Source organism: Mesocricetus auratus, unplaced genomic scaffold, assembly GCF_017639785.1.
Source record: "Mesocricetus auratus isolate SY011 unplaced genomic scaffold, BCM_Maur_2.0 Super-Scaffold_100014, whole genome shotgun sequence".
Classification (NCBI taxonomy): domain Eukaryota; kingdom Metazoa; phylum Chordata; class Mammalia; order Rodentia; family Cricetidae; genus Mesocricetus; species Mesocricetus auratus.
Genome location: NW_024429197.1, coordinates 24,028,507 through 24,042,670, shown reverse-complemented (window position 1 = coordinate 24,042,670; position 14,164 = coordinate 24,028,507). Strand labels below are relative to the sequence as shown.

Here is a 14,164-nt window from a genome sequence, read left to right as displayed (position 1 = left end):
CTGCCTTTATATGTTACTTGGCCTTTTTCTTTAGCTGCTCTTAATATTTTCTCTTTATTCTGTAGTTTTGATGTTTTGATTATTATATGGTGAGGTGACTTCTTTTTCTGGTCCAGCCTATTTGGTGTTCTGTAAGATTCTTGTATTTTCATAGGCATATCCTTCTTTAGGTTAGGGAAGTTTTCGTCTATGATTTTGTTGAATATGTTTTCTGTACCTTTGAGCTGTATTTCTTCGCCTTCTTCTATACCTATTATTCTCAGGTTTGGCTTCTTCACGGTGTCTCATATTTCCTGGATATTTTGTGTTAGGGATTTGTTGGTTTTGAGATTTTCTTTGGTTGACGACTGTATATCCTCTAATGAGTCTTCAACACCTGAGATTCTCTCTTTTATCTCCTGTATTCTATTGTTGATACTTGCATCTGTAGTTCCTGATCGTTTACCCAGCTTTTCCATTTCCAGCATCCCCTTGTTCTGTGTTTTCTTTATTGTTTCTATTTCAGCTTTCAATCCTTCAACTGTTTGAGTTGTTTCCTTCATTTGTTTGGTTGTTTTTTCTTGGTACTCTTTAGATTCTTTGAGAGATTTGTTTATTTCTTGAAAATTTCCCCCATTTCATGGATTTTTTTGTTTGGTTTTCCTCTATTTCTTTAAGGGATTTCCTCGTTTCTTCTTTTGAGGGTCTCTATCATCTTCACAAAATTATTTTTAAGGTCTGTCTCCTCTGCTTCATCTATGTAGTGCTTTTCAGGTCTTGCTGGCGTTGGTTCCCTAGATTCTGGTGGAGTCATGTTGGTCTTTTGACTGCTGAGTGAGCTCTTATTCTGTCTTCTTCCCATCTCTTCTTCCAGTGGGTGCTGCTGGGGTCTTTCTGTCTCCACTGGTCTCCTTCCTTCCTGAAGCTGAAGCTGAGATCGCTGGAGTTTGGGGCCTGGAAGGGCTGATGTCTTTCCTGTGTGGGCGGGTCTTCTGGATGCCAGGAGTGGCCCCCAAAGATCGAAGGGATGTGTGTGGGGCTGAGGATGGGAGTGTCCCCTGTCCCCCTCCCCCTCAGACCCAAGCTCACCTGGCTGGGATTGCTGGAGTTTGGGGCCTGGAAGGCAAGATTGCCATTTTTACTATGTTGATCCTACCTACCCAAGAGCATGGGAGATCTTTCCATTTTCTGGTGTCTTCTTTAATTTCTTTCTTTAAATACCCAAAGTTCTTGCAATACAGGTCTTTCACTTGTTTGGTTTGCGTTACCCCAAAGTTTTTTATGTTGTTTGTGCCTATTGTAAAGGGTGATGTTTCTCTGATTTCTTTACTTTTTTTTAATTCCAGCATTGTTTATTGGACACAAGTGTTGAGCATGGGGTAGCATCATACTGCCCCATTTCCATAGTAATCAATTGGCTTAGTTACATGCTACAAGTTGCTGCTTCCAGGTGTGTGAATTAGTTAAGCTAAATTCAAAAGGAGAATTGGCTTTTCCAAACAGTAAGATAAAAACACTTTGTATCAAAGTTGTGACTTAAAAAATACAAAAGCTAAACTCACGGGTGTAGAGAAAAAGAATGGCAATCCTGAGAGCTGCCCTGAAATGTCAGTCTTGAAACTTGTATAAATTGTTTAAACAGGCAGCTCCTGGAGAGGCCAGCACCAATTAGGGAAATGAAGGTAGTGGGAACCTGCCCTCTTCCATCCAGGTGGCCTTCATACAGTCTCTGGCATATGTGGGTCCAGCCCCAGGCTGGGCCTAGTGATGGGGAAGCATGGAGAGAGACACTGAGGAAGGACAGGGCCAAACCCTTCAGTCAGAGCAAATGGGGACTCATGGCCCTACCTGGCATTTCCAAGCTTTGGCAGCTCTCAGGTGTTTCCTGGCTGCTCAGCCCTTGTTGTGGCCAAGTGGTGGGTCTCAGGCCGAGCCTATGGTAACTTCAGACTGGATACTACTCCAAGCCCTTATTTCCAGTCCTCAGCATCCCAGAGAGAGCTGATCCCACGGACTCAGCCTGGGGGTTGAGGGGTAGGAAGGTTGGCTTGGACCTTGGGATCAGCTGTTACCCCTCAGAGCTGGGACCCAGAGCACAGCAGAAGCCAGAACAAGATACAGAGCATGGATGTGTTGTCACTATACAAAAAGGTGGGTGGGTACAAGTCAAGACTGGCTGACTGCTAAGACAGAATGGACTACTGTACAACCTTCTGCAGAGACTGCGGGGTCACCAGCAGGCACACCACCTCCTCCAAGCATTTGGTGAGCCGCTTCTGAGACTGGTCATGCGTGACCATGGTCATGTCCCAGCCGTTCACCTGCATGATCTTGTCTCCAATCTGCAGCCCAGAAATTTCAGCAGGGCCTCCTTCCTCAGATACTCGTGTGACGTAAATGCCCTTGTCTGTTTTATCTTCCGAGAAAGTCGATCCCACCTCCAATACTGAAGCCCAGGATTAAGTTCTCACCTTGACACAACTTATGAATTTCCACTCTTTGCACTCTGGTGGTGACCCGGGATGTAGGACATTTCGACTCAAATCTGACAAGATGATAGTACCTGGGGAGATCAACAGCCAGAATCTTTTCTGATTTCTTTCTCAGCCCTTTTGTCATCTGTATATAGTAGGGCTACTGATTTTCTTGAGTTGATCTTGTATCCTGCCACTTTGCTGAAGTTATTTATCAGCTGTAGGAGTTCCATGGTAGAGTTTTTTGGATCACTTATGTAAACTATCATATCATCTTCCTTTCCAATTTGTATTCCCTTGATCTCCTTTTGTTGTCTTATTGCTCTAACTAGAACTTCAAGTACAATATTGAAGAGGTATGGAGAGAGTGGACAGCCTTGTCTTATTTCTGATTTTAGAAGAATCGAATTGAGTTTCTCTCAATTTAGTTTGTTGGCTGTTGGTTTGCTGTATATAGCTTTTATTATGTTTAGTTATGTTCCTGTTATTCCAGATCTCTCCAAGACTTTATCATGAAGGGGTGTTGGATTTTGTCAAAGGCTTTTTCAGCATCTAGTGAGATGATCATGTAATTTTTATTTCTCAGCTTGTTTATATGGTGGATTACATTGATGGATTTTCATATGTTGAACCATCCCTGTATCCCTGGAATGAAACCTACTTGATCATGGTGGATGAGTTTTCTGATGTGTTCTTGGATCCGATTTGCCAGTATTTTATTGGGTATTTTTGCATCAATGTTCTTGGAGGATATTAATCTGAAATTCTCATTCTTAGTTGAGTCTTTGTGTGGCTTGGGTATCAAGGTTATTTAAGCCTTGTAAAAAGAGTTTGGCAAAGGCCTTCATCTCTTTTGTTTTTAGCTTAAAGTATAATTTGTTAGATATTAGTTTGGCAAAGACCTTCATCTCTTTTGATTTTAGCTTAAAATATAATGTTAGATATTAGGATTGCTACTCCCGCTCGTTTCTTGGGTCCATTTGATTGAAAGATCTTTTCCCAACCCTTAACTCTGAGGTAATGTCTGTCATTGAATCTGAGGTGTGTTTCTTTTGTGAAGCAGGATGAATTCTGTCTTTGAATCCATTCTGTTAGCTTGTGTCTTTTTTTATGGGCAAATTAAGGCCATTAATATTGAGGGATATTAATGACCATTGATTGCTCATTTTTGTTTGTTTTGGAGTTGTTGTTGTTGTTGGAATTCTGTGTGGATTTTCATCTCTTTTTTCTTTTGACTGCTGGTAAAGTGGGATTATCTATTACCTATGTTTTTCTGGTTGTAGTTAACTTCCCTGGATTGGAGTTTTCCTTCCAGATCTTACTGTAGGGCTGGGTTAGTGGATATGCATTGCTTGAATCTAGTTTTGTCATGGACTATCTTGTTTTCTCCATCTATAGTGATTGAAAGCTTTTCTGGATACAGTAGTCTGGGCTGGCGTCCGTGGTCTCTTAGTGTTGGTAGTATATCTATCCAGGACTTCTGGCTTTCAGAGTTTCCATGGAGAAGTCAGGTGTAATTCTGATAGGTTTGGCTTTGTATGTTACTTGACCTTTTTCCTTAGTTGCTCTTAATATTCTTTATTCTGTATGTTTGGTGTATTTATTATGTGATGAGGGGATTTTTTTGTGGTCCACTCTATTTGGTGTTCTGTAAGTTTCTTGTACCTTCATTGGCATGTCTCTCTTTAGGTTGGGAAACTTTTCTTCTATGATTTTGTTGAATATGTGTTCTGCCCCTTTGAGGTGGTTTTCTTCACCTTCTTCTATACCTATTATTCTTAGGTTTGGTCTTTTCATGGTGTCCCATATTTCCTGGATATTTTGTGTTAGGGATTTGTTGAATTTAAGATTTTCTTTGGGCTGGGCGTTGGTGGCTCACACCTTTAATCCCAGCACTTGGGAAGCAGAGGCAGGTGGATCTCTGAGTTTGAGGCCAGCCTGGTCAACAGAGAGAGTTCCAGGACAGCCTCCAAAACAATACAGAGAAACCCTGTCTCGAAAAAACAAAGGGGGAAAAAAGATTTTTAGTCGATGAATCTATTTCTCCTAGTGTATCTTCAACACCTGAGATTCTCTCTTCCATCTCTTGTATTCTGTTGGTTATGCTTGCATCTGTAGTACCTGACCATTTGCCCAGTTTTTCTATTTCCAGCTTTCCTTCAGACTGTGTTTTTGTTTTTGTTGTTTGTTTTGTTTTTCGAGACAGGGTTTCTCTGTGGCTTTGGAGGCTGTCCTGGAACTAGCTCTTGTAGACCAGGCTGGTCTCAAACTCACAGAGATCTGCCTGCTTCTGCCTCCCATGTGCTGGGATTAAAGGCATGCGCCACCACTGCATGGCTGGACTGTTTTTTTAAATTGTCTCTATTTCAGCTTTCAACCCTTGCACTGTTTGAATTATTTCTTGCAATTTTTGCTTTGTCTTTTCCTCGCTTTCTTGAATTTTTTGGTTTGTTTTTCTTTCATTTCTTGCATTTTTTGGTTTGTTTTTTTCTTCCATTTCTTTAAGGGATTTTCTCATATCCTCTTTGAGGGCCTCTATCACTTTCATAAAGTTGTTTTTAAGGTCATTGTCTTCTGTTTCATCTGCCTTGGGGTGTTCACCTCTTGCTGGTGTAGTCTCTAGACTCTGGCGGTGTCATATTGGTTTTTCTGTTCCTGAGTGTGGTTTTATTTTTTTCATTTTTTAAAATTTAAATTAGAAACAAATTTGCTTCACATGTCAATCCCAGTTCCCTCTCCTTTCCTTGGGTGTGTTTTTATATTGTCTCCTTCTTATCACTTCTTCCAGTGGGTGCAGAAGGAGACTCTTCCTCTCCTGGAGGGTACATGACCACAGTGCAAGCAGGTCCAATACTCTGGTGGCTCTCCTCTTTGCATGGATGGAGGCTGTCTTAGTACCAGGGCCTTGGCAGTCTTTAGGTAGGCTGGACCCTGTCAGGATGGGATCTACAGTGTGCAGTCCCCAGGTCTCTGGTGGTTCTGCGCAGGGCACCAGAAGGCAGGCTGGAAACAGGCCCACGCCAGGGTGGGAGCTGCAGTCTGCTAGCCTCAGCTAGTGCATAGGGATTTGGGGGACACTCTTGCTTCATTTAGATAGAGCTCCATCATTGTTAGGTGCATACTTAAGGGATGTGACTGTGTGTGTATGAAGGGTGCGGTGGGCAGTCAATTCCAGAGTCAGAGAGGCTGTTTGAGAGGCAGTGAGACCCTGTTAAGTAAGAAACGATGGTGGGGTGGATTGACAGGGCATTAGTGAGGATGAAGAGTGAGTGCTGTAAAGACTGAGCGTTGAGCTAGGTTGGCTTTCTAATTTTTCTTTTTAGGTCCTCACAACTGAAAATCTATTTCAACAAAAAGCTCAACTCCATCGCCCAAAACATCCGAAGAACTTGAGTTTCTCCAAATCTTCATTCTGATAAGGACTGGCACAAGCCCCAGCTAAGCCTCAGACCTGTATGCCGCTCAGATACTCCATAAAGGACAGTTGTCATAACAGCACAGCCCTGTGTAAGTCAGACCAGAGCATGGCTTCCTGTAGTTCCACAAAGAAGACCTCTAAATATCCTATCCTCCAGAAGGTCCTTTCTCAACACAACTCAACACGCCGTAGAAAAGCCCCTGCTAGGCCCCTTGCAAAACAAGGTAAGGCTGTTCCTATATCCCAACAAGCTGTGCCTGCTGATCAAACGACACCCACAGCAAGCTCTCAGCAGACAGATGCCAATGATACAACAGTCACAGAAAGCAAGGTAACAGTCTCCAACGAAGGCAGTCAAATAAACACTCTCTGTGTCAAGCAAGCTCCTCCCTGCAGAAGCCAGCTAGCAACTCCTAACGAGGGCAACTTGATGAACTTCAGTGGTGACCAAACCCCATTGGAAGGCTGTCCAATCACTTCTGGGGGTGACCAAGACTTCGACTGGGGTCAAATGATGACCTTTAATGCTGACCAGAATTGTCATGGGAATCAGAAGATGACCCTCAATGGTGACCAGAATGTCTACAGAGATGATATGGGAACTCTCAGTGGCAATCAAACCTACTATAAGGGTCAAATGATACCCCTCAGTGGTAACCAGCCTCTCTACAGGAGTCAGATCACAACCACCACTGAATATCTAAACTATGGGGCTCAGGTGACACTCCCCAATGATAACCAGACTTTCTTTGGGGGTCAGATGACAACTGCCACTGATGAGGTGACCTATAGGCCTCAGATGACACTCCCCAATGATAACCAGACTTTCTCTGGGGCTCAGATGACAACTGCCACTGATGAGGTGACCTATAGGCCTCAGATGACACTCCCCAATGATAACCAGACTTTCTCTGGGGCTCAGATGACAACTGCCATTGATGAGGTGACCTATAGGTCTCAGATGACTCTCCACAATGATAACCAGACTTTCTTTGGGGGTCAGATGACAACTGCCACTGATGAGGTGACCTATAGGCCTCAGATGACACTCCCCAATGATAACCAGATTTTCTCTGGGGCTCAGATGACAACTGCCACTGATGAGGTGACCTATAGGCCTCAGATGACACTCCCCAATGATAACCAGACTTTCTTCGGGGGTCAGATGACAACTGCCACTGATGAGGTGACCTATAGGTCTCAGATGACACTCCCCAATGATAACCAGACTTTCTCTGGGGCTCAGATGACAACTGCCACTGATGAGGTGACCTATAGGTCTCAGATGACACTCCCCAATGATAACCAGACTTTCTTCGGGGGTCAGATGACAACTGCCACTGATGAGGTGACCTATAGGCCTCAGATGACACTCCCCAATGATAACCAGACTTTCTCTGGGGCTCAGATGACAACTGCCACTGATGAAGTGACCTATAGGTCTCAGATGACTCTCCACAATGATAACCAGACTTTCTCTGGGGCTCAGATGACAACTGCCACTGATGAGGTGACCTATAGGTCTCAGATGACACTCCCCAATGATAACCAGACTTTCTTTGGGGGTCAGATGACAACTGCCACTGATGAGGTGACCTATAGGCCTCAGATGACACTCCCCAATGATAACCAGACTTTCTTTGGGGGTCAGATGACAACTGCCACTGATGAGGTGACCTATAGGCCTCAGATGACACTCCCCAATGATAACCAGACTTTCTTTGGGGGTCAGATGACAACTGCCACTGATGAGGTGACCTATAGGCCTCAGATGACACTCCCCAATGATAACCAGACTTTCTTTGGGGGTCAGATGACAACTGCCACTGATGAGGTGACCTATAGGCCTCAGATGACACTCCCCAATGATAACCAGATTTTCTCTGGGGCTCAGATGACAACTGCCACTGATGAGGTGACCTATAGGCCTCAGATGACACTCCCCAATGATAACCAGACTTTCTTCGGGGGTCAGATGACAACTGCCACTGATGAGGTGACCTATAGGCCTCAGATGACACTCCCCAATGATAACCAGACTTTCTCTGGGGCTCAGATGACAACTGCCACTGATGAGGTGACCTATAGGTCTCAGATGACACTCCCCAATGATAACCAGACTTTCTCTGGGGCTCAGATGACAACTACCACTGATGAGGTGACCTATAGGCCTCAGATGACACTCCCCAATGATAACCAGACTTTCTTCGGGGGTCAGATGACAACTGCCACTGATAAGGTGACCTATAGGCCTCAGATGACACTCCCCAATGATAACCAGACTTTCTCTGGGGCTCAGATGACAACTGCCACTGATGAGGTGACCTATAGGCCTCAGATGACACTCCACAATGATAACCAGACTTTCTTCGGGGGTCAGATGACAACTGCCACTGATGAGGTGACCTATAGGCCTCAGATGACACTCCCCAATGATAACCAGACTTTCTTTGGGGGTCAGATGACAACTGCCACTGATGAGGTGACCTATAGGCCTCAGATGACACTCCACAATGATAACCAGACTTTCTCTGGGGCTCAGATGACAACTGCCACTGATGAGGTGACCTATAGGCCTCAGATGACACTCCACAATGATAACCAGACTTTCTTCGGGGGTCAGATGACAACTGCCACTGATGAGGTGACCTATAGGCCTCAGATGACACTCCCCAATGATAACCAGACTTTCTCTGGGGCTCAGATGACAACTACCACTGATGAGGTGACCTATAGGTCTCAGATGACACTCCCCAATGATAACCAGACTTTCTCTGGGGCTCAGATGACAACTGCAACTGATGAGGTGACCTATAGGCCTCAGATGACACTCCCCAATGATAACCAGACTTTCTTCGGGGGTCAGATGACAACTGCCACTGATGAGGTGACCTATAGGCCTCAGATGACACTCCCCAATGATAACCAGACTTTCTCTGGGGCTCAGATGACAACTGCCACTGATGAGGTGACCTATAGGCCTCAGATGACACTCCCCAATGATAACCAGACTTTCTCTGGGGCTCAGATGACAACTGCAACTGATGAGGTGACCTATAGGCCTCAGATGACACTCCCCAATGATAACCAGACTTTCTCTGGGGCTCAGATGACAACTGCCACTGATGAGGTGACCTATAGGCCTCAGATGACACTCCCCAATGATAACCAGACTTTCTCTGGGGCTCAGATGACAACTGCCACTGATGAGGTGACCTATAGGCCTCAGATGACACTCCCCAATGATAACCAGACTTTCTTCGGGGGTCAGATGACAACTGCCACTGATGAGGTGACCTATAGGCCTCAGATGACACTCCCCAATGATAACCAGACTTTCTCTGGGGCTCAGATGACAGCCCCCAATGTTGACCAGGTCTTCTTTGGGTGTCAGGCAATGTCCTTCAATGGTAACCAGGCTCTCTACAGAAGTCAGAGGACAACTTCCTGTGGTGACCAGACCTTTTATGGAAACCAGATATCCTATGATAACAGATTTCCATACATTCCAAATTCTCATTTGGCCCAAGGACAACCTCCAGAATGCTCTTCAAGCTTTCCTTTGGTCCAAAGAAATCTGGATGAGAAGGACCCCAAGACTCCAACCCCTCAGGTACAGAGGAACAATCGGAAGTCCCACGTGTGCACTTATGAGAACTGTGGACAGGCATACTCAAAATCTTCCCACCTCCGAGCCCATATACGCAAACACACTGGTGAGTGAGGGTCTGTCTATAGGGGGGGTGGGTAAAGTGGCCACAGGGCTGTGCCTTTACAGGGCTTTGATATTTGAGATGATTGCCACTTCTGCAAGTCCGGAAGCAAGGAGACCCTGGAGAAGGTATTCAAGTTTGAAGGTGGATAAAGAGGGTTTATTAGTAGTTCAGGCCCTGGGCCAGTGTCAGACTGGGCCAGTCTTCTGTGGTGTCCCTTGTGCTACATGATGGGATAAGTGAGGTGTTGTTTTGGTCCCTTTGGAGGTTCATAGGCTTGTTGTTGGGTTTCGTTTTTTGTTTTTGTTTTTATCCCTTGGAAAGCTTGATTGCACTATGTTGTCCACACTGGTCTCAACACCATGGTTCAGGTAAATCCTCCCACCTGAGCCACCAAGTATCTAGGGCTATTGGCATATGCCCAACTCAGACATTTCACTCTACCTCTGAAGGGAACTGTCTCTTCTTGGACCTCTTCCTTTTCTGTTTGTTATTCATTCCTTCATTGGCTTTCTTCTTTCTCATTCCTTCTCCTTTACCTCCTCTTGCTGTTTTTCTTCCTTCCCGACCCTCCAAAGGTTACTTCTTATCTTTCCAATTCATCTTTCTCTCCAGCTATCCCTTTTCATACTTCAGTCTTCTTTCTCTGTCTCCTTTAACCTTGTCCTTGGTTACTGACAAGACTCCTGACCCACCTTTCCCTGAGTGTAACAAGCCGCTCTTTCTTTCTGGTTCAGGGGAGAAGCCCTACAAATGTACCATGCCTGGATGCTCATGGAAATTCTCCCGCTCAGACGAGCTCAACCGACACAAGAGAAAGCACACCGGGTTGAGGCCCTACCCGTGTCCAAAGTGCAACAAGAACTTTGCACGATCAGATCACCTAAGGAACCATGAAAAGATGCACAAGTAGTTTCCACTCAGCACCAGAAACCATCAGTCCATAAAAAAGCATGGATAGCTGTAATATACAAAGTGTGGATAGCTGTAATGTTCTGCTTGCAATGAGGATTAGACTCTGACTAGGAATTGGCAGCATACGCCTTTAATCCAGGCACTTAGGAAGCAGAGGTAGGGGGATCTCTGGGAGTCTGAGACCTGCCTGATCTACAGAGTAAGTTCCAGGACAGGTTCCAAAGCTCAAAGCTACCCAAAGAAACCCTGTCTCGAAAAGGTTAGAATAAATTTCTAATGTGAAGACGTTGTTTGAGACTAGGTGAAGAGGCAAAAGGCCTTTAAACTCAGCACTTGGGAGTCAGAAAATCTCTAAGTTTGAGACTATCTTGGTCTATGTAATAACCCTGTCTAAAAGAGAAAAGAAAAAAAGTTATTCAAGGATGTGGTTGTGATCAATTGCTTACGTGAGCAGGTCGTCGTGTCTCCTCTTGCTTTAGCTGTTTGAGGGAAGAAGGAGGGTAATCCCCCAGTCTCATTGGAGTGCTGTAGCAAACACTTTAAGTATTTCTGTCGACCAGAGTCTCCTGGAAGAAGCTCTAGCAGGGTCAAAGGCCACATTGAAATTGTGTTGAGCCAAGCTTGCCACCAAGAGCCCAACAGTCACCATGATGCTGAGCACAGAGGGTGGGGAGGGGTTCGTGGTGAAGGTCAGGGGCCAACCCTGGTCCTCCTCAGCTGAGGAAGTGATGCGCCTCTTCTCTGATTGCAAAATCCAAAATGGTATATCAGGTGTTCATTTCATGTATACCAGAGAAGGCAGACCGAGCGGTGAAGCATTTGTCGAACTTGAATCTGAAGATGAAGTGAAATTGGCTTTAAAGAAAGTCAGAGAAACCATGTGACAGAGATATGTTGAAGTATTCAAGTCCAACAGTGTTGAAATGGATTGGGTGTTAAAGCAAACCGATCCAAATAGTCCTGATACTGCCAATAATGGTTTTGTACTGCTTAGAGGACTCCCATTTGGCTGTAGCAAGGAAGAAATTGTTCAGTTCTATTCAGGGTTGGAAATTGTGCCAAATGGGATGACACTGCCGGTGGACTTTCAGGGGCAGAGCACAGGGGAGGCTTTCGTGCAGTTTGCTTCACAGGAGATAGCTGAAAAGGCCTTAAAGAAACACAAGGAAAAAATAGGGCACAGGTACATTGAAATCTTCAAGAGTAGCAGAGCTGAAGTCTGAACCCACTATGAGCCCCCTCGAAAGCTTATGACTATTCAGTGTCTGTGTCCTTGTGATAAGCCAGGGGCTCGAAGAGGGTATAACAGCATTGGCAGAGGCGCTGGGTTTGAAAGAATGAGGCGGGGTACCTATGGTGGAGGATATGGAGACTGATGACTATGGAGGCTATAATGATGGGTATGGTTTGGGGTTTGATAGATTTGGAAGAGACCTAACTACTGTTTCTCAGGAATGTCGGAGGAGCTTACGATCATAGCTACGTAGAACTGTTTTTGAATTCTACAGCAGGGGCAACCTGTGGTGTTTATGGTAGCCAGATGATGGGAGGGATGGGTTTATCCAACCAGTCTAGTTATGGAGGTCCTGACAGCCAGCAGCTGAGTGGTGGTTATGGTTGTGGTTATGGTGGTCAGAGCAGTATGAGTGGATATGACCAAGTTCTTCAGGAAAACTCAAGTGACTATCAGTCAAACCTTGCTTAGGAGAGAAGGAACACCAGACAGCTCCAGGAATAAAAGCTGTCATTTATAGGAACTGGATGGAGTAGGAAGGATACCCAGTATATCCAGTATGATCGGCAAATGGGAAATACAATTGCTTCTGATCACTAACTGTTTTGCATTACAAGCTTGTGATTCATGCTTACTGTAAAGTGAAAGTTAAGATTGTTTTCAAACTTTAAGCTCAGCAATTTTGAACACTGAAATATTCATATAGGACATAATAACAAGTTCAGTATTGACCATAACTGTTAAATCCACTTTCAACTTTCCTCAAGTTAGTTATGTTGTAGGAGTGTGCTTAAACAGTAAGCATATTTAAGTTTAAAACAGTTTCGCTTACATTAAATGTTGCTCTTATACCACAATTCATCAAAACCTTCAGATGCTTTTCTGTAAAAATCAAATATAGGCTACCAAGCGAGTTCCAGGACTGGCTCCAAAATAATACAGAGAAACCCTGTCTTGAAGGAAAAAAACAAAAAAAAATCAAATATAGGAGCTGTGTCTATGATTCAAAGTGACAACATTTGACATGTTTGTTCTAGCTTTTTATTTTAATATCCTTAAAGCACGTGAGTATACACTCTCACTTTTTTTAAAGATCTGGGACAATTTTGAGATGTAATACCAATACTTCAGAAGTTTGGCTATGTTGTTTGTATGGAATTCTGAGGCTTTGATCTAAATCTTACCTTGTATTGTGAGTTCCGTTTAGATGTATTGTAGTAAGTGAAACTTGTTAGATAGATCTTCCTTTTAAAAACTGGAAAAAAAGCTGTTGAAACCAAGCAATAATCTCTCTTATCAATGAATAAATCTGCCACTCCTGGAATGCTCATTTGCCTTGTCACTTGCCTCCCATTCATAGTCCCTGGTTGTCCCTCTGAAAAAAAATTCAAAAACTTGGCCCTGGGCTGGGGTAGGGGCTTGAGATCACTGCCAGACAATACGGCCTAGATAAAATGGATTGTTCCCTCTGTCCAACCCTGACCAATGAGATTTTAAAAGCCTTTCATCCTTTCTAGAAAAATTGAAGATAAATGGGGAAAAAAAAACTTCCTTTGTCACCCAGTTGGCCCCAGATACTAGGGAAAAGTTATAAAACTTAAAAAAATGTTAAGGTCTAAGGAGATCCCAGGTGTTGGAGGTAGCTCAAAAGGTATTTAACAACAGAGAACTGACCAAGAGACAAGACCTTCTGCATAAACTGAAGGCCACTGTGTCTTTTGTTGATGAGACAAAGACTTATAGATACCCTCTGTCAAAAGAATGCCCTCTAGATGAAAGTTCTGCCTCCACAGGTGGATTTCTGTGAGTTCGAGCCTGGTCTACAGAGCAAGTTCCAGGACAACTAGGGCTGTTACACAGAGAAACTTTGTCTTGAAAAACAAAAAAACCCAACAATAACAAAAGTTCTGCCTCCAAAGGTTCTCAAAAGTATGGGCAAAAATCAAGCCCCCAGGACTGGCCCTATTCCAAGATCCTATAATTGTTCAACTAACCAGCTCAGCTACCCCTGTTCAGATTAAACAACACCCAATAACCCTGGAAACAAAAAGGGAAATCACAGTCCTCATTGCTTGGCATCCTGGTGCCCTGCCGGTCACCCTGGAATAACCTCTCCCACCTGTGAAGAAATCCAGGACACCTGATTCTCATGAGTCTGATCTTCCTGAGAAACAGGTGCACACAGTCTTGGACCTGAAAGGTGTGTTCTCCAGCCTACCACTGGCCGAGGCGAGTCAACCAACCGTCTTTGCTGCAGGTGGCTTGCATGGGCCAGGTTGCCCCGGGATTTAAAAAGTTTCCAACCCTGTTTGATGTGACATTGAATGCTAACCTCCTGCCCCTGGGTCAGAGGTTTCCAGGGAAAACAGACTATAAAAGAGTCACTGAGGGGTGGCTGCCAGGCTTACAGACCTGGGGCTACAGAATATCG

General features: G+C 44.4%; 1 protein-coding gene and 1 pseudogene across 2 annotated transcripts; both read left to right on the top strand.

The window, feature by feature from the left end:
- Positions 1-1,661: 1,661 nt before the first annotated feature.
- On the top strand, positions 1,662-13,063 carry Klf18 (Kruppel like factor 18). Of its 2 annotated transcripts, none has more exons than XM_040756841.1 (3): positions 1,662-2,130; positions 5,777-9,587; positions 10,322-13,063. In XM_040756841.1, exons 2-3 carry the CDS (start codon positions 5,909-5,911, stop codon positions 10,495-10,497), a joined length of 3,855 nt encoding a protein of 1,284 aa, XP_040612775.1. In that variant the 5' UTR covers positions 1,662-2,130; positions 5,777-5,908; the 3' UTR covers positions 10,498-13,063. The 2 variants fall into 2 exon arrangements, with proteins under 2 accessions (XP_040612775.1, XP_040612776.1); XM_040756842.1 differs by lacking the exon at positions 1,662-2,130 and adding an exon at positions 2,134-2,244.
- Positions 11,147-13,063, top strand: LOC101843902 (annotated as a pseudogene).
- Positions 13,064-14,164: the final 1,101 nt, after the last annotated feature.

Coding starts and splice junctions, on each gene's coding strand:
- Klf18 (XM_040756841.1), top strand. CDS start 5,909: ATGCCGCTCAGATACTCCATAAAGGACAGTTGTCATAACAGCACAGCC. Junction 9,588..10,321: donor CCATATACGCAAACACACTG/GTGAGTGAGGGT, acceptor TTTCTGGTTCAG/GGGAGAAGCCCTACAAATGT.